Below are 19890 nucleotides of genomic sequence, written 5' to 3'. Positions count from 1 at the left end.
CACCTCAAAAGTCAACCACGCGGCCACCGCAGCCACTCAAATGCAGCACTCGGAGAGATCCCAGATCTAGGGGAGCCCACGGCTGCTGTGGGCGCTCTCCTTCGGCGCCATCAGCGCGAGGTGTCGCAGGACTGGGGCCCTCTACCAAGCGCCACATCCCACACCGCCATTCACACACACGCGCACACACACACGCGCGCGCACACACACGCCCTCATCAGCCAAAAATCTCTGTTGGGCTCTGTCACCCAAAACCCCCTTACTTTACAGGCAGACGCTGAGACTGAAGAGAAATCAAATGTCTTGGCCACGTCACCTGCCTAGTGAGTGCGGACCTGGCAGCCCAAGGGCCCTGCCCAACGATCTTCTTACTGCGTCATTGCGACATAAAAGCTGGAAGAGACGTTTTTTTTAAGAGAAAAAATAGAAGATACTTAATTATGCAGAAGGGTTCAGATATGACCTACATAAACATCTCCAGTAAAGACCATCTGGATTAAAGAGGCAACGAACAGAACCTCGAAACTGGACCTTTCTGAGGCAAGTTTCTGGTTCCCAAACAGACGCTGTGGACAGCAGGTGCAGGAGCACAGGACACGGGCCGTGGAGATTACGTTATGGAGATGTAGGTCAAAACAGGATTTATAAAACGAACGTGTCGAAAAACCAGTCTATTTACAACTCAGAGTACAAAGACGAGGATGATTATTTCTCCCTATGCTGTATCTAACTGAACTTAAATAATCGGTGTAACTACGGAAAATGTAAAGCTCTTTTATATTTTAAGTTTAATCCAGTTTGTTTGATTCATCATCACAGATAACATACACAGTATGCTCTGTTTTAAGGAACCTGGAACATGGTGGGGTCGGTGAGCAGGGTGGTCGGAACGTGCCCCCAAAGCAGACTGAGGCTTCGTGGTGATGAACGGGTGTGGCTAGTGTTTCCTCGGGATCCCATTTTACACAGACTGCATTTTACAGGCACAAAGTAAAAGAAAGTTCCGTGACACTTAAACAGGCGCTTCTCTGAGTTTTTTCAACAGTACAAAGGAAAACAGAATAAAAATTAAACACTGTTTAACACAACTTTCATCAATGTTAAAGGCCCAGATTTTTGGTCTACGTTGCCCTCTTGTTCAGAGAACCTAGAGAATGAAATCAATTCCACATCATTTTTCAAACCCCTGGCTGACAAGCAGTTCTGAAATCCAAACTCACATCAAAGACGTGAGTCTCCCCACTCTGGGAAACGAGAAGTCCCATCATGCAGCTGTAAACACTGGACAAACAAAGTCCCCCACTTGCTTTCTGCCAGATCAACCCAAAGTCAAAAATGGAGTTCTTGCGGACAACTTCCCTCTCACTCCTAGGTAAGGATTTCCTTGCTATGAACCAAAATCAGTTTTGAGAAAGTGCCCCAGGTATCTTGGGATGGATCCTAGTACTGCATCTATAAATATGCTCTAAGACAAGCAAAGTATTCATGGAAGCATAAAACAATTTTACCTTTAAATAAAAATACTTTATTCATTCCTGACAGGTTATCAAAACGTACATCGTTAACCAAGTAAAAACGGTACTTCGAAATAGCTGACTAGGGCATATTTGGAGGATTTTTGGTTAATTTCACAAGAGTAAAAATCAGTTCCAATCTCCCTCTCCACACAGTCCTAACAAGCCTGCACTATCCCTGCTGAAAACTGAACATATAAACAATCATATGGGCCCCAGTTCATTATAGAGTGCACATTTTCATTTACACTTCAAATAAATGGAAGTAATTACGTTTGAGTTATTAGCTTCCTTCGCCAAAAGCACTCAGTTTACTCCTCTTTATATTTTGTGAAAATCTGTAAATTACATAACGAATGTATCTCGACTTGTATTAACCTAAACGCACACGCACACGCACACACACACAGAGGATAAAGTGCAACACAACAGAACACGTCTGCGACATTCACGTTCTCAAACTCCCACAGAAAGGTTTTCTGAGGAAATGGAAATCGTGTTCTCAAGTGCACGGACACTAACTCCAACCGACTAGGTTAGTTATTCCTCAGTGATATTTATATTAAGATCCTATTTGCTTTGCTTTCCCTGGAGCCTCGGTCTCTCGTTCTCAATGAAAGTTTCGAAGCTGTGGTTCTTTTTCAACCTTGAGAAAAATCAGCTCCTCGGGGCAACATAAATGGTCCTTTCAAAGCGACACGTTTCCGAACGCTCCACTGTAACAGGCGGCTTCCAATGCTCTCTCGTCTCCAGCAAGGAGAATTGTAGCCATTTCGATAAAAGCGTGCGTTTCACTCACTCAGCAGCCAACGCTTAGGACTTCTGACACCAGCCGCCAAACATTTCTACAGGCAAGTACCAAACGAGCCCTGAAATGGCACAAGTTTTTGGTTGCGTGTTTTTTTGATATTAAATTATTTAACTGAGAAACGCTTTTGTTCCTGAGATGAGCACAATAAAATTAAATGAGTTCCCTCTGAAGCTGCCGACGGGACGCTATGATCGTTTCCCCCCCCCGCGCTGTCTTCACGAAGAGTCACGTCTGAAAAATCAGTCTTCCCCGTGGCGCCATTTCTGGGACTCGTCCTGCCGAACATCTGGTCTAATTTGGTTTCTCATGCCACCTAATACATTTGATGTTGCTTCTGTGGCAACGATCAGAGGCTTCACCACCGCGGGAGGAATCTGGCGCAGGACCTCGCCCACGGCGCCGGTGACCCCTCTGCTCTCGTGTTCTCGAGCTGCAGTTTCGTAAATAGTCTGAGCCGTGTCTGTAAGTCCCTGAAAGGGAGAGAGGAGAGAAGGTCAGAAAAATCTCTAAATTTGCCTGCAGTACACAGCTTTAGCAGAGTTCATCAACAGTATGCTTGCAACTAGACCAAAAAAAAATACCCACTGTGCTTTTGAGATAACCCAGGATAATTATATTAATGACAAAATTCTAATTATAAGGGAAAATAAAAGGCAATTATTATGACTTAGTATTTTGTTGTGACACGTGTGTGTAAAAAATACAGCTAAACTACAATTTCACATAGGGAAGCTTAAAGAAATATTTAATGATCCAAGAGGAGCTCTCCTGGCACTATTAATCACTCTAGTTAAATCAAACTTAGCAAACAAAGCTTCCAGAATAACATAATCTCAAAAGAAATATGGTGATAGTTCTTCCGATCCAAAAGTAACAAGAAAACCTAATTCTACGAAACTCCAGAAAATTACTTAATTTGTTTTAAATTATCATCTATTTACTAGAAAAGATAACTATGGAACATGCACTTAAGAGAAAAGGCGAAATACAACATCTTACTAGATTAAAAAGAAAAAAATCTGAGAACATAAAGCAGGAACATGTTTAATAATTAAAAACAAAGTTTCTGTAGCATGTTTTCCTCTTCTAACTGTGTAACATTAAAATAATGACTGTTAACCTTTAAAGCTGAATATGTAAAGGTGTTGATCAAACCGAGCTGGTAAAATTCAGGCACGACTTTTGAATCCAGCACTTGTCTAACTCCGGACCCCTCCCCGCAGGGGACACGAGTCCCTGTTCTGGTGTGGCCGTTTCAGGAGGGGCACAGCGCAAGGACCTGCGGGCTCTCCAGGAAAATCAAGGAAGCTGTCCTAACCCAGAATCCTGCCATCACTCTGACAGGTGAGCAAGAGTATCCCTCCCACCTGGCACAGCAGGCAAAAGCACGGAACACCGGAGCAGGGAAAGTACAGAAGAAGAAAAAACAAAAACAAAAAACCAACCACCTAAGTGCCATTTTTTACAACCATCTAGTACATACAAGAGAGAAAAGGCTCAGTTTATCCATTCGCCCCACCACCTCCCCCCTCCTCCCTCGGCTCCCCCTCCAGTACTAGCTGACGTCACCCAGCAAGCCCCACCAGCAAGTGTGGAGACAACAGAAGTAAATTCCATCTCAGCTCCGGCACTTAGGCGCTGCCTTCACCAAGTCCTTCCAACGGGGAATTTCCACAGTGTGGGGACTGTCGAGATTAAATGACACAATGCACCTAACGACACCGGCACGGCAGGAACCGCGTATTCACTAAGCGTGTTCCGGGTCACCACCACCACCGCCGCCCTCATCACAGCTACCTGCCTCCTGCGAGGGGGAGTTACGTAAGCCGGGGTCGGCCGACTTCCTCTGGAAAGGGCCAGAAGGCAAATGTTTGTGGGCCACACAGTCTCTACCGTATATGCTTTTTCTTTTTGTCTTCTTTTTACGATCTTTCAAAATTGTAAAAATAACCCTGAGCTACAAGGTCCACACAAAAACAGGCCGGGGCCAGATCTGCCCTACAGGCTATGGTGCGCAGAGCCCAGATCTAGAGGAGCAGCCTTTCTGTGAAATACGCGGGGTGTTTTCTCTCAATCTTTGAGTTACTAACATCTAAAAGGGAAAAGACATGTTTATCACCATGTAGGTGCCTCTATTTAAAAAGTTTTTAGGGGCGCCTGGGTGGCTCAGTCGGTTGAGCGTCCGGCTTCGCTCAGGCCACGATCTCACGGTCCGTGAGTTCGAGCCCCGCATCGGGCTCTGTGCTGACAGCTCAGAGCCTGGAGCCTGCTTCGGATTCTGTGTCTCCCTCTCTCTCTGGCCCTCCCCCCATTCATGCTCTGTCTCTCTCTGTCTCAAAAATAAATGTTAAAAAAAAAAAAAAAATTTTTTAAAGTTTTTAACACAGAATTGAGATCTGTCTACAGGGTGCTCACTGTTCACATCCTCCCTCCCCCAGTCTCATCCTGACAGTTTGAGAGAAAGAAGAGGACAAGGCAGAGCGAACACCCAGGTTCCAATCCTGACCCACTCTGACCTGCCCTGTTCCACTGGGGAGCTGTTCCCACAGAGCCGGTCCTCAGGGCTGAGCAAGGAACACCACCTACCTTTGATAGTCTCTATACAGCTGGGACAAAGTAAGCACATAAATATTTTTTTTTAATGAATACAGATTAAGTTGGTCAAGCTTTGTGTAAACTGTAAAGTGCCCCATATCCAAGTGCCATTACGTCTGGCTTTCAACGGCCCCCACCAGGCCTTGAACCCCAGAATCATTTTTACAAACCTGATTTCTAACATGACTACATGTTAGATAACTAGCCCATCCTGATATCTACAGGAACAGGTCTGACCAGTAATTCTCTCTATTCTCCCAAATGAATCTCCTCTTAAGAAAGGCAAGTGGTCTTATTTATCCCACTAATACATGTCCTGGGGGCCCTACCTCAGTGGTCATCCGACTGTTCGGGACCACAGAGGCTACTTTGTCAGGGAAAAGACCGTCCTAGGCACCTGTGCCCGTCCGAACATGATGGGAAAAAAAGATCTTTAATGAAATCCTAATATATGCATCATGAGTACAACAACCTCAAACTTCATGTCATATTAAAAAGAATGTCCCCTTGGGGCGCCTGGGTGGCGCAGTCAGTTAAGCGTCCGACTTCAGCCAGGTCACGATCTTGCGGTCCGTGAGTTCGAGCCCCGCGTCAGGCCCTGGGCTGATGGCTCAGAGCCTGGAGCCTGTTACCGATTCTGTGTCTCCCTCTCTCTCTGCCCCTCCCCCGTTCATGCTCTGTCTCTCTCTGTCCTAAAAATAAATAAAAACGTTGGAAAAAAAAAAAAATTTTAAAAAGAATGTCCCCAACAAGGCCCATAAAGAACCAGGATTCACTGGCGCAACTAAACTGCAATTTGGCAAATACTTAATAAGGGTCAGGATTTGAACAGCTACACATAACCTCTTGCACAAATAAAGGGACGTTTATATGAACATTCCTAAAGCAGTGTTTTAGGGGAAAAAATGGCAACTGTCTACCAACAGGAAAATACGGTCATACAGTAAAATGCTGTAAGACAGTTTAAATTGAAGGTACACATACCAACATGGATCGATCTTGCAAGGCAGCTGTTACACAGCGATACATACACGGTGATGCCATTTATGGCGACTTTCAAAATATAAACAACAGTACGTGTTGCTTAGGAATACACACATCATAAAACTGTAAAAACGTGTACAAAAAACCAGGTACCGCCTTCAGGACAGTGGCGGCACGGGATCAGGACGAGAGTGAGCGGCTCACCTGAAAAGCTGTAAAAGCTGCACTTCTCAACAAAGCTGAGCAACTACAGCGCAGTGTGACTCCCGTGTCACAGCCGGCTGGGGAGGGCACGCACTGGTCTCCGTGACCCAGCCGGCTTCTGCACGTAAGGAGAATCGGTCTTTCCTCTGGATCATGACCCCTCTTCTGAGCCCATCACTACGTGGCCCCAGTCTCTGACCTCATGCAGATATCTGCACTCGCTACTGGGAGCAATTCGAAGTCCACTCTCAGGGATTCTCAGGAACAAATCCCAACCATGGAACGGTCATTAGACAAAAGCCAGGAAAGCACGCCAGCTGCTTCCGCCTCATCCTCTCAAATACCACTCACCTCTTTCACAACACTGTAGGCCTTGGCCACACCTTCCCGCAGGTCCACTGGCTGGTGGGCTAGGCGGTGATGAGGAAACCTTTTGATCTTCTTGGGCTCGATAGAAAGGGTCCCAGGAGACACCATGTCATAAGCAGTCTCTGCTGCTGCCTGGATCATTTTATCAGAAAGAATCAATCAGAGGAAAAGTCTGCACACGCCCCAATGATGTACTTGGCCAAAAGAACACAGGGACCCACAGGCTCTAACACAGGCACTTCTGCAGGGGCTGAGTTCTTTACAAAAAAAACAAGAACATCAAAGGGCACATTAAGAATTAATTCCTAGGGGACGCCTGGGTGGCTCAGTCGGTTAAGCGTCCGACTTCGGCTCAGTCATGATCTCACGGCTTGTGGGTTCAAGTCCTGCGTCAGGCTCTGTGCTGACAGCTCAGAGCCTGGAGCCTGCTTCGGAGTCCATGTCTCCCTCTGTCTCTGCCCCTCCCCTGCTCTTGCTGTCTCTCTCTCTCTCTCTCTCTCAAAAATAAACGTTAAAAAAAATTAATATCTGGATTGATCAGACTTTTTCAGTGGCTCCTCTGTCCTCAGAGAACACTCTCCATGTTACCAGGCTAGTCAAGAATGCCCTGTCTGTGAACAACTAGACAAGGTCAACTAGAGCTCAATAGTTAATGCAACAAACCTTAATACATCTGCTATTTGATCTGCAATGATTTCTTTACGTTTAGCTATGATCTTTTCATATAAATGAGGCAAAATAAATCCTCGACTACCTTAAAGGTCATAATTTAACTGAAACAGGCAAACAAATTTGACATGGCATTCCACTTCTTTATTCTACTAATTATTTAACACTGGAAAGCTAAGCAATAAAAAAATAAAAAATTAACTCATCATAAATAAAATACCTACTCCAGCATTTTGTATACTTTCACAATATCATTTTAAAAACAAACAAAAAAAAAACCCCAACCATTTTACAATAAGTCCTCCTCTCTGTACAGAGGAAGGCAGGCTGTGGGGAGATACCTGTATGGTTTGAACCATTCTGTTTGTGAGTTCTAGAGCAGCCATCGCTGTGGAAGTGCCAAAGGAGGCGGCGCCTCTCTGAAACCCTCTGACAATGCGCCCGTCCTTCCGGTACTGCTCAATGGGTAACCAGACCAGGTCCTTCAGGCCTTGCACTAGAACGACAGTCGATACAGGGAAATCAGGAGGAGCGATGGAGCCCGGGTCTCTGCTGTCACTCTCACCCTGGGGTTTTTAACCTGAAATGGGAGGCCAAGTGCTCTTACAGGTGTGCATGACCACGCACGTGAATTTTCTAGAAAGATGGCCCGCACAAAGACTCTCAGAGGCATCCACGAACTCCAAAAGGGTTAAGAATTACAGATCAGGCAAAAGAAATCATCTTTTGATTAAAAAAGAAAACTCACCTAATTGTACTAGAGAGTGCATAGGCCCAACGCCTCCCAAGATCCCCGGTAGCTGGTTCTTCTTAATGTCCGTGAGCCATTCGGTGATGGCATACGAAAACAATTTGTCAACACCTAGCAAGCTAGAGCAAATGACTATTAGTACACAGAAAAGAGATTTGCAGGTTCAGATATTGTAGATATTCAGTCTGAATATATTACACACGGATGTATGTATACACATATAATCTGGTTTAACATCAGTAATTTCTGTGAGGCTTAGGTAACCAGTAGAAGTGTGTTCTTCCACTGCTCTAATTTCTTGAGCATCCAGGGATTAATTTTATTCTGGCATCAGATTAATTCAATGTCTATAAATTGCTACAGGGCTCCCAGCTACTAAGAACCATCATGCTATGAATGTCCAGTCTTTTTGCTAAATAAACTGATTTACAACTTTGGGAAATTATTTAAAAATAACTATAGCTGTTTTTGAAAAATCCTTCTCTGTCCAAACTACTAGTACTCTCTCAGAATAAAAAGTAGCCCCTAATTGGGAAGCGTCCTCTAAAAACGAGCTCTCTGCAGACAATACTGTAAAGTAATTAATTTATTTGTTTAAGAAAACTCAACATTCAATTTGTTGTAAACTAACTGTAGTAACCATACCATAAAGCCTCATGTACTAAGTCAACCTACCCATGACGGTAGAAAAGGCGCTTCAGCTTCAGTTCCGAGCAGTTTAACTGGGCCAGACCGATCAGGATCCCTGCTAGCGTGCCCTTTAGGATTTAAAACAGATTAATGTGTAGATCGAGAGACCTCACATTTAAAATAGTTGTTATTTGGGAAAAGCAAAGTAACATTCACTCACGAATAAAGCTAGAACACTTAAAATATTTACAACAAAAAAAATACACAACAGGACATATGACACAACTTATAACAACTGTACTCATGGGTTCTTAAATGACGTTTACTTTAAAAACAGAATTTTAAAATCTTGCACATCATTTCAAACACACATAAACTATGACAGGAAAGGTTTAAAAATTAACTCCTAACAAAGAAAAACAAAGAGATAATTAGAAAACAAAAAAACAAAGGAGATAATTTTGTAGAGTATATTTATACAAAGTTTCCGAACCTGATCCATTGACACGTGTTTGCCGTGATAATCAAGTCGAATAGGAACTTCTGATGTGAATCTAAATTCTCTAAAGACAGAGAAAGGGAGTTATTTATATTCGAAAGTACTAACAGCTGAAATTAGAAGTTAAATGTATTCAATTGGAGAATAAAAAACGAAGCCACAAAATAATGTGGATATAAGTATCTCAAAGCCTAAATAAAGGGGAATGTCTTTCAGCTCTACCTTTTCTTAAGGTAATATAACAACTTAACTGATGTTTATCACATTCTACGTTAGATTTACTTAAATTTTCCTCACAAAAACATTTTCCTAGTTTACTAAATAATGTTTACTTTAGAAAAATTCATTCTGGCAGATATTCTCCATTTATACAGGGAACAAACTGATAAAAGCAACCTTCAAGATTAAACCAAATGATATAATCATTACCAAGAAGTAAAAAAAGAGTAAGGGATTTAAGCTCCATGGTGAAGCAGAAAGTGCCAGAAAACCCAGCCACGAATTCCAGTTTTACCAGTTATATGTGATGCGATCGTGGGCAAGGAACTTAAACTCCGAACCTAAACATCTTCGTCAGTAAATTTTTATTTTTTTTATTTTTTACTTTTTATTTTAGACAGAGCGGAGCAGGGGGAAGGGGCAGAGAGAGAATGTCAAGCAGGCTCCACACTCGCCGTAGAGCCCGACAGGGTGCTCGATCCCACGACCCTGAGATCATGACGTGAGCTGAAATGAAGAGTCGGGACGCTCAACCAACCGAGCCACCCAAGCACCCCAAGTCACTAAATTTTTAAAATGCCACCTACGCTGGTGGATTTTAGTGAGCATTCTTGACATTAATGCTGATAAACAGGGTACCAACATACAGACACTGGGAGTTCTGTGACAATGAAGTCATAATTATATACCGATGGTATACCTCAAACAGAAGAAGCGGACTTCCCCAAGCTGGACTGCACAATGGACTTGAAACACAATTTTTCCACAGAGTTAATGTCTGCATTTATATCCTAAGCCATTCCACAAAAGCCCAGTTTAACCCACAGTCAAATGGAAGTGCTGTATTTCCACCAGTCACTACAAGGAGCCTGGGACCCCAGGTCATCCCCCGTCTTCCAAATACACATCTCCATGTGGTTTCTCCATTTGGTTTTCTCGGCAACAGCCCCTTGACGCCTGCCTCCTCCGTCCACACTTTTTTCCCCATGGCACAGAATATGACAAATCATCTATTTTATTTACTCGTAATGTCAACTGTATAGGGATTTTTCTCTACTTTATTCACTGTGCCTAGGACAAGAGCTGGCATACACAGAGCAAGAGCTCAGTAAGTATTATGGAATGGTTGGGGGAGGGGGAGCTATTAGGCCATCACTTAGAAAACGCACTGGATTTGGGATGAAGACCTGTGTTCTGGTCTTGGCCACTAACTGTGTGGTCTTGAGCAAGTCAACTCACTTCTCTGGGCATTAACTTCCTCGTCTATGAAGGGAGAAATCTGGGTTATACCACTAACTACCACCCCAGGGTCCTAGGCCCTCTAGGAGTTTTTGAGTGTATACACACACAGAAGTCTGTAAGCAATTTTAAATAGTCTAATGATAAAAATAAACATTTGCTTAAGTAAGTAAGGCGACACAAGCTGACTAAATAAAAAGCATCCAAACTCTTTGCTTTTAAGGCCAGAACTGTTAACAATTCAATTTCTTTTGGACAGGTTATCCAGTGTTCACAAAAAAACAAACCGGTATTCAAATGATTACTTCGGGTACACAGTTTCTTTGTAGAAACAAAATAAAAGAGATCCTTCTTTCATGGTGAAAGGTCTGGAACCACCAGAGATCATCTCTCCCAGGATCTTTCCAATTCTCATATTCGGTTATTTTTTTCCCTAGTTCCTAGAGTACAGAAGATATATAAAACATGAAAGTACTTTAAAATAGTTACACTGCCTGCTTTGAGCCATAGCCAAAGGGTAACCTGAAGTCCACGTGGAAAGACAGAACTTGGGGACCATCGATGTCAGCAGGAGTACAGAAAACGAGGGGAGTAGCTGACAGTCCCTCACAACACAGGTGGCCTGGTCATCATCCTCGCTCCTTCCAAAGAGCCAAGGCTCCACGCCCACCATCAAGGGCTGGGAAAGAAGGAAGACGGGGAGAACGAACGGGTCAGGAAGCGAAGGACAAACTGCGACGTGCAAGTGGCTGGCTGGGCCGTGGGGCAGTAACTCCAGCAGACGGCAGCTGCACAGGGGACTGGACTTTCCTGACAGTGCCGACTGAGCTGGGGAGCGAAGGGTCAGGAGAGACAGGACGGTGCTGGGGAAGGGCAGAAGGAAAACCGCAGAAAGTTCTCACATGGGAGGAGGAAGCGCAGGAAGCCAAGGTATGTAAAGGACACCATGTTTGAGGAGGTGCAAATATGCCATCACAGGGGCTGGGAAGAGGGCCGAGGAGGGGGAAGCGGCAGCTAAGAGGAAAAGGACATTCCTGCTCCAGAAAAGATCCGGAGGAAGGGCTCCTGAGCCAGGGCTGCTGTGTGTAATCAAGGGGTGCGGGATGCGTGAGGCCCGCCTGTAAATAAACACACCAGTCGACGGTCTGGCAGGCACAGAAAAGCTGGCGTAATCTCACGATTAGGGAGTGATACATGAACACATTCGAGAACAACCTGCAGGGGCACCTGGTGGCGTTTGGGGGGGGAGGCACGGGGTGGGGGGTACGGGGGGAGGCGGGCGGGGCACTCAGTCGGTTGAGCGTACGACTCTTGATTTTGGCTCAGGTCATGATCTCATGGTTCGTGGGTTTGAGCCCCGTATCGGGCTCTGCGCTGACAACACAGAGTTTGCTTGAGATTCTCTCTCCCTCCCTCTCTTTCTGCCGCACCCCCACCAGCCCGGCTTTCGCACCCTCTCTCAAAATAAACATTAAATAATAATAATAAACCTTCAAAAGTCTAAAATAGCTTTACTTGTTATCCAAATTAAGTGATTTACCTAAAAAACACAGGCTGATCACTAACTGCTGCTTCTTCAGCTGAGAAGTCCTTCTGTTCCTCCCTGTTAACCACTTCCACGGAGCTGACACTGGTGTTCTGGGAAGGCTGCTTCGGCCCAGGGAAAGAAAGAACGAGATTTGGCTCCTTTGAGGTGCTTAAATGCCTCGGCAAACTGCAGGTGACATCAGCTCCAGGAGACTTCTTAACTGCAAAAGTAACGTGCACGTTGAAGACCCGCTGTGCTTCTTCAGAGCACCCGCTTAAAATCCAGGTAGCTGTAACTTGTGTTGCTATGTTTCACTTAATAAACACAATTACCGCTACAGAGAAAACGGACTTCCGCCTTTTAAGATGTCACTTTCAGATATACTACATTCGCGAAATATGAAAAACACACACAAAACACACTTTTATAAATCGGAATGAAGACTGGAAATACCCTCTCAAATAGGCTTCAGAACAAATCAATCCAAGCACTTGTTATAGACATTTTCAAACTACACATATTTAATACCTTCTGGATCTGGAGCCATGAGAAGCTCTACTTCTGTCGAAAGACTCGTGAAGAAATCCTTCAGGAAGAACAAAGCGTCCTAAAATGAAAAGATGCAATTATAACCAAAGGGAAGGGAAGGGAAGGGAAGGGAAAGGCAGATTGATTCTAAAACTAAAAAGCAAAGTGTCTTACAGTCCCATATTTGACTTCTTATTCATCTACAATTTTTACTGTGTCAGGCGTTGCTCCTTTCTCTCTCTCTCTCTCTCATTTTCTCTCTCTCTCTCTCTCTCTCACACACACACACACACACACATTCTGTTAATTCTCCCAACCCTGAGAAAATCAAATGTGAAAATTAAGACACAGAGGGGTTAAAAATTACATAGCTATTTCTGAATCAAAACAAATTTTAGTTTTCTTGGAAATACAGCATTCTCGGTCTTCAACACTAGTTCTCACCGCAAACCGGCGGTGGTGGTAATACCGACACGAGCAACAGCTGGGGCCGCACAAGTTCTCACTGTCTTAATGTTGCCCTTACTGCCATGTTATGCTGCCTTAATACATGTTCTTCCTGGAACAGGGCACTCGGAATCAGTAAGCCCACTCAGTATGGTCTCTTCTGAAATTACATAGTAACAAAAATGCACAGGCCTGTCTTGATGTCATCTGAATAAACCCTATTTGCCCATTATTAGCAGCCGCATTTTACCTCCCTCCCTCAAACCAACAAATCCATTTTGGAAAATATGAAAATGAAATGCCTGAGCCTCTTCTTTCTAATTCTTCCCTTGCCTTTGGAAAAATCCTAAATAAATATAACACGTTAATATCGCACCAGAAAAAGCGATGTGACAGTCAATTACAGGGCACAATATTTGGTGGCATACCGAAAGTTTGGTAATTCCAAGGGATCTGATCAACTAGTAACCACATTCACCAGAAGTATAAATGATGGAAGTTAGACAGGTATTTTCCTAGGTAACATGGCATATGGGAGACTGAAGGATGGGGCTGAAGAATAAGCAGCTACTTACGGAAATATTCTGGTTCTGCAGTAGGGTAGTCGGTTCATGATTTGTTCATTATTTTATTATGCTTTGCACACGAATATAACTTGTTATTTACATTACATAATAATATGCAGATACACGTATGTATGTATATATACACACATTTAATATGTGTATCGAGAACTAGATGTTCAAGTTAACCTAAATGTTACCTGTCATTATTGGACCGCTAGATGGCGATATTTTAACACTATAAATGCTTTGACTCCATGACTGCCTTCAAAAAAAAATACTAGTAAGAGAAAACTCTAGGTAAAAATATACTCTAAAAGGGGCACCTGAGTGGCTCAGTCGGTGAAGCATCTGACTCTTGACCTCGACTCAGGTCACGATCTCGCAGAACCTGAGCTTGAGCCTCACGTCGTGCTCTGTGCTAACAGCATAGAGCCTGCTTGGGACTCACTCTCTCTCTCTGCCCCTCCCCTGTGCTGCGTGCTCTCTCTCTCGCTCTCTCAAAATAAACATTTTTTTTAAAAAAAGGAAGACTACAGAGACAGCGGCTTTTATCCATTTTTACTACAAATGCACAACACAGAAAAGTACTAATCACCAGCGTTTCAATGTTCTTAGAAGTTTTGATTTTGTTATTTATGCTACTCTTTACAACTCGATAAAACCTGATTTTAAAACTAGCCAGAAACAGACCCTTCACAAATAAGTGTACAAATGTCAAAGCAGCACATGAAGAGATGCTTAGCACCATCATCAGGGGAAATCCAAATTATAACCACAATGAACACCAAATAAGACAGTTCAACACACAACACCAAGTTTGGCCAGAGTGTGAAGAAGAGGCAGCTCTCACCTGCTGCAGTGGGGGCATACGATGGTGTAACCGCTGCGGGGAACAGGCAGCTTCTCACAAGAGTTAAACACACATCTGCCTCGTGACCTGGAAACTGTTTACAATACCCAACACGAATGGAAACCCAGATCCACAAGAAGATTTGTACACTAACTTCATAACAGCTCTATTTATCAGAGCCAAAACCGAGAAAACCATGCGAATGTAAATCAGTAAGTAAACGGATACACAAATTGTGGTACAGCCGTACGGTGAGATCCGTACTCGGCAATAAAAGGGAACAGACTGAACAGAAACAAACAGACCTGCCTCAGCACAGAGGGAGCGCATGGCATGGGAAGCCAAATACATTTCCACTCACACAAAGTAGTGGGACAGGAAGGCTGACCCGTGGGGACGGGAAGGAGGTCAATGGCTACTGGAGGAGACCGACTGCAAAGGGGCCCGGGGGACTCTGAAGGGAACAGAAAATGTGCTCTATTTCAACTGGTGTAGTAGTTACTCACGTGTGTATCTTAGTCAAGCTCCAATGGTAAACCTAATATCCTGGCACTTTACTGTATGCAAATTATACCTCCATACAATCAATTTCTTAAAAGTTTAAAAAAAAACTTGGTTTATTATTTTTGCAAACAGACTATAGTTATTCTAGCTTTAAGGTGCTATGATACAAGATATTAACAGTACGATATGACTTAAAGTGTTAAAATAATTAATTTTCGTGTCATACTCAGACTCAGGCAACCAAGCAATGATGCTAAAAAAAACACCAATATGCAAACTGGCCCTGCCATGTATTCACCGTTTCCAACCTCAGCCAAGCACAAACTCACCTTACCAGAATGGCCTCACACGTCCTCTCACACCCTGAACTAGACCCTCAATGCCTTTACAAAAAGCTTCGTGTGACTAACTCCACTGCATTCCTTAAGACCCACCTCAAGTGTCACCTCCTCCAGAAAGCCTTTCCTGATTACCCTCCACACTCTTCTAAACTCCCAGACGGCTAAGGAGCCCTTTCTGCTGGGGTGTAACATGCTCTGCCTATCTTTACTACTTGTACTCACCACAGGGTGTTTAAAAAGTCCTCTGTTTTATGTTGGTCCTCCCCCCACCCCCACCGCCCCGTACAGAGGTCTTTGAGGATGGGTGTTTGCCTAGCTTCGTATCTCCAACATCTTAGCACAGAAGCTGGGACAAGGCTGGCATCCAGCAGATGATCTGGGGTTAATAAGCATGTCTTCCCTATGCAGATTTCCAGGCAGTGAGACACTGAAATGGATCCCAGACTAGGAGAGTCAGGCAATCTGGCCTCTTCATATTTCAGATCCCAAACTGCCGACTTATACGACCGTCATCATCTACTTACCCTCCCCCAGACGAAAACCACCCCTTCCACCTGGTATCCTGCCTGCCCTACGGGTACACCGAGCTTTGGAAGCAATGGCACTGAACTTCAACGGCAATGCAGCTTTTTGAGAACGTGAGAAAACTGTGTGGCTTTCATACTTGATCCAGTTAATAAAGTCAGAGATATGTTCGCTGAGAAAAATATTACTCAAAGCACAGTCGTTCAACTGATTTGTTTTCAAAAGAAAACACGGAGAATGCGAGTAATTGGTTTTCTATCCAGATGACCATTTGCTATCTCAAACTAAGGTGGCGGGGGGGGGGGGGGGTCGGCGCAGTGAATCCCTCCCCAACACTTGGGAGCATGGCTGTGTTCTCCTAGGGTTCACATCTTGGGGAATTATTTCCTGCTACTCCTCAGTTACACCATAACAGTTATTTCTGTTTTCTCAACGGTTAATATTTTCCCATTTCAAAATCACAATGCTTTATAGCTCTGAGTAAGAAATTAAGCCCACTATTAAAGAAAAAAGCATATTAAAGGAAACCGGGCTAAGTCTGGCAAAGTCATGCTATAAAGACGCATCTCGCACAAATTCTTGGTCAGGCTAGTGAGTTCCACGGATCAAACTTCCCATAAATACTTCATCGTATTCCTATTCCAATACAGGCCAATGTATGGATGGACCAAATTAAAATACGGGTATGCACAGATATTCTTCTCCTAACGAGAGAACATAAATCTCAAGTGCGCATCAGCAGGACCGTCCCAGCTCAGAAGCGACCAGTATTGATGTAAAGCCGTGCTGAACTTCTGCGCTTCACGAGACTTTTCTGAGAAATGCCTATATTTTATGATATAAATATTGATACATTATTCCTGAAATATCTGCTACTTATTTAGATAAGTCACCATTATTCAATCCATACTACTTAAGCAAACCAATAATGCTGTCCCACATACTCTCTACTTCAAACCTGAGCTCACAGCAACGTAGGCTGGGACGGGACAGTTTTGTTATTTCAAAAGCAGGCTATTCTAACAACTCCATTTATTTTCTCTGTTGTCACGTGCTTCGGTTAGTAAGAACAACAGACCTTTAACACCGTGCGACAGGCACGAAGCTAAATATTTAACGCTCACCATCTTATTCAATCTTCATTTTTACAACTGATGCTACATCTATTACTTGGATTCTACCAGCAAAGAAACAGAGGCGTGGAGAAAGAACGTGCCCGGAGCCACACAACCAGGACAAGAGAACCGAGATGCAAACCCCGAGCCCGGGCCCCGCACCGCCAGGCCGCACCCCTCTGAAGCACCACGTGGTCGTGCACCTTGAACGAGTGTGCCCAAGAGGTGCCAGCCAGGTTTTACACAGCCGAGTCAACGCAAAACCCGCAATAATTTGATGGGATGCTTGCTAAAACACGGCAAAGTGCATTTCTTTATGTTTTTCCACAAATCTCTGCTGCGTGTGATCTCTTTAGGTACCAATTTAGTGATCTGCCACTCTGCCCAGGGCAGTAGGAATTCTCTTCCAGGTGCTGCGGTTAAGACAAAACCGCTCATGGGCGCCTGGGTGGCTCAGTCAGTTAAACGTCCCGCTTTGGCTCCGGTCATCATCTCGAAGGTTCTTGAGCTCGAGCCCCGCATGGGGCTCTGTGTCACCAGCTCAGAGCCTGGTACCGGCTTCAGATTCTGCGTCTCCTTCTCTCTGCCCCTCCCCCACTGATGCTCTATTTCTCTCTCAAAAATGAATAAACATTAAAAAAAAAATTTAATTAAAAAAAAATAAAAAAGACACAACCGCTCTTTTCTTTTTTTTTTTTTTTTTTTTTTTAAATTTTTTTTTTCAACGTTTATTTATTTTTGGGACAGAGAGAGACAGAGCATGAATGGGAGAGGGGCAGAGAGAGAGGGAGACACAGAATCGGAAACAGGCTCCAGGCTCTGAGCCATCAGCCCAGAGCCCGACGCGGGGCTCGAACTCCCGGACCGCGAGATCGTGACCTGGCTGAAGTCGGACGCTTAACCGACTGCGCCACCCAGGCGCCCCGCGCTCTTATCTTTCAATCACAGATAGGAGTCCTTTAACACTCCCTGAAAACACCCGTTTACCTGCACAAGCGTGTGTACGTGAGGATGAGAGCGTGGGAAGCAGGTACTCAGTGCTGCGGCACGCACGCGACGAGGAGACAGGGAATAACATCGAATGTTTACCCACCAACAGAGCAGGTCCCAAACGCCTAATGAGTCCGCCCTGCTCCTCACCAGCAGAACTCTGCTTCAGCTACGCAACTTCCGTAAAAGTGAAATCGTAAACATTTTAATTCTCCTAAATTGAACCTCTTCTTCCGGATGCGGGACATTTTTAAAATCTCAACTCCCTCAAGAATGTTTGCGGTACAAACCTGATCAATATTGAGGCGAAGTGGCATCAGTGACACTCTTAGGCAGCATTCCTGCGGTGACCTGCCAGACTCCGGGCGCACATGTAACGCTTTCACTGTCAACTACGAGAGGAGAAAAACATTCCCCCCCCCCCCCATGACATTACAACCTCGTTTTCATTTAAAAAGGACAAACAGAAAAGAAAAGAAAAAAAAAAATCCCATTTCTCTTTCTGACACGAGAACTAGAAGTGGAGTTGTTGACCTTTTCCCTTAGGAGCCTGACTCAGACTTTTCTGGGTCACACGCTCCCTGAAGAATCTCATGAGAGGTATGGATTCTCCTTAGTGGACAAGATGCGGGTGACGGTGTCGTCTCCCGGGGGTTTGCTGGGTCCCTGAAGCTGACTACAGCCATACTCCAAAGACGGCTGCTATGACGTTTTCTTCCAGCGAGCCTGAGCGAATCATTTCTATTCCACTAAAACTTGCAAACTGTTCGAAATCTGGAACATTTCCAGCTTCCAGCAACACTAAGTATTCTGTGTAGATCACTATGGACTTCTGGTTTTCCTCAGGCATCAATATACTGGCAATTATAATTAACGGACCCTCCAACTGACGTGTAAAATAATTTTTAAAACATAAAACTTTAAGCAGCATATTTAAAAGGGATTTTCATGTTAAAATGAAAAAAAAAAAAAAAAACCAACCCAGCAATTTTCCCCAGTCTAAATCTGCAGTTAGATACAATAAAAACACTTTTCCAAAACTAATATAATGACAGAAAATAGGAGGCCTTGAATCTTACCATGTTGGAATGAGCTTTTCGGGGCATCTCTTTACTGCAATACAGGTACAAAAACTTATTCATTTGTGATGTTGCCAGACGATCTCGAATTTCAAGATCCTGCACGATGAACACCTGCCGGGAGACTGGGTGCTCTAAGAGGCTGGACTCGCATTCCGGCTTGCAAGGGGGGTAGACCTCGTGCTGAAACTTCACCTTCACAGCCAAGAAGGAACACACAGCAATTTTTACTTTTTATTCAAATTAGAATTCCTCTTTCAAACGCAAAATATCCCTCACCATTTTTTGAATTCTCACTTTCGGAGAACATAACAGTTCTTTATTTGTTCACGTATTTATTGATCTATGTGTCCCCGACAAGGATAAGCTTGAGTGACATTTCTTATTTGATCTTGGCAAACTCCCTATCCTTTTCAGGCAAAACCCTCAACAGGAGTAATACACACGATCAGCACCTTGCGTACCTATGAAATTGCTTGAAAGGGAATCGATGCATGCAGGGTTCAAGTCCCAAAGAGGGAGGCGGGGGGGACGATCCTCACTACAATATTCCTATGTTAAGTACCCCAATATATGACACTGGGCACAATCCCAGACAAGCTGAAAGGATTAAATGCATATAATGTCATTGGTGGCCTGAACATACTGGTCCCTGACATTCATGAGGGACCGACAGAGGTGCCATCCAACGGCAGGCCCTCTCACATAGACAGACACTCAAAGGCAGTGGTTCCCCAAGTGTGGGCCTGGAAAAGGGAGTTATCAGAATCGCCTGGGGACTCATTAAAAATGCAAATTCACGGGCCCCACCTCAGACCTACTGGATCAGAAACGCTGGGGCCCAGCAACCTGTGTTTTAACAAGCCCTCAAGGTGCTTCTGACCCCTGCTCAACTCTGAGAGACACTCCTCTAGGGAAAGCCTGGGAAAACAC

General features: G+C 44.2%; 1 protein-coding gene across 4 annotated transcripts in view; it reads right to left on the bottom strand.

Annotated features, from left to right (window-relative positions):
• Positions 1–19890, bottom strand: part of ATG2B (autophagy related 2B) — a 74790-nt gene that overhangs the window by 1955 nt on the left and 52945 nt on the right. For 3 of the 4 annotated variants that reach the window (XM_086708858.1, XM_086708860.1, XM_086708859.1), the window contains exons 33-42: positions 18958–19152; positions 18169–18270; positions 12541–12619; positions 12025–12232; positions 9021–9090; positions 8573–8655; positions 7895–8016; positions 7488–7642; positions 6460–6609; positions 1503–2795 (exon numbers count right to left, since the gene is read on the bottom strand). In XM_086708858.1, coding sequence (XP_086564984.1) covers positions 2565–2795; positions 6460–6609; positions 7488–7642; positions 7895–8016; positions 8573–8655; positions 9021–9090; positions 12025–12232; positions 12541–12619; positions 18169–18270; positions 18958–19152 — 1395 coding nt within the window. In that variant the 3' untranslated portion in view covers positions 1503–2564. Of the gene's footprint in view, positions 1–1502; positions 2796–6459; positions 6610–7487; positions 7643–7894; positions 8017–8572; positions 8656–9020; positions 9091–12024; positions 12233–12540; positions 12620–18168; positions 18271–18957; positions 19153–19890 lie in introns of those variants that run through there. The other variant, XM_086708861.1, reaches the window with a different exon arrangement.

Source organism: Puma concolor, chromosome B3 (genome assembly GCF_028749965.1).
Source record: "Puma concolor isolate L17-30 chromosome B3, mPumCon1.1.hap2, whole genome shotgun sequence".
In the NCBI taxonomy this organism is placed as follows: Eukaryota; Metazoa; Chordata; class Mammalia; order Carnivora; family Felidae; genus Puma; species Puma concolor.
This window is presented reverse-complemented; position numbering and strand designations above follow the sequence as displayed.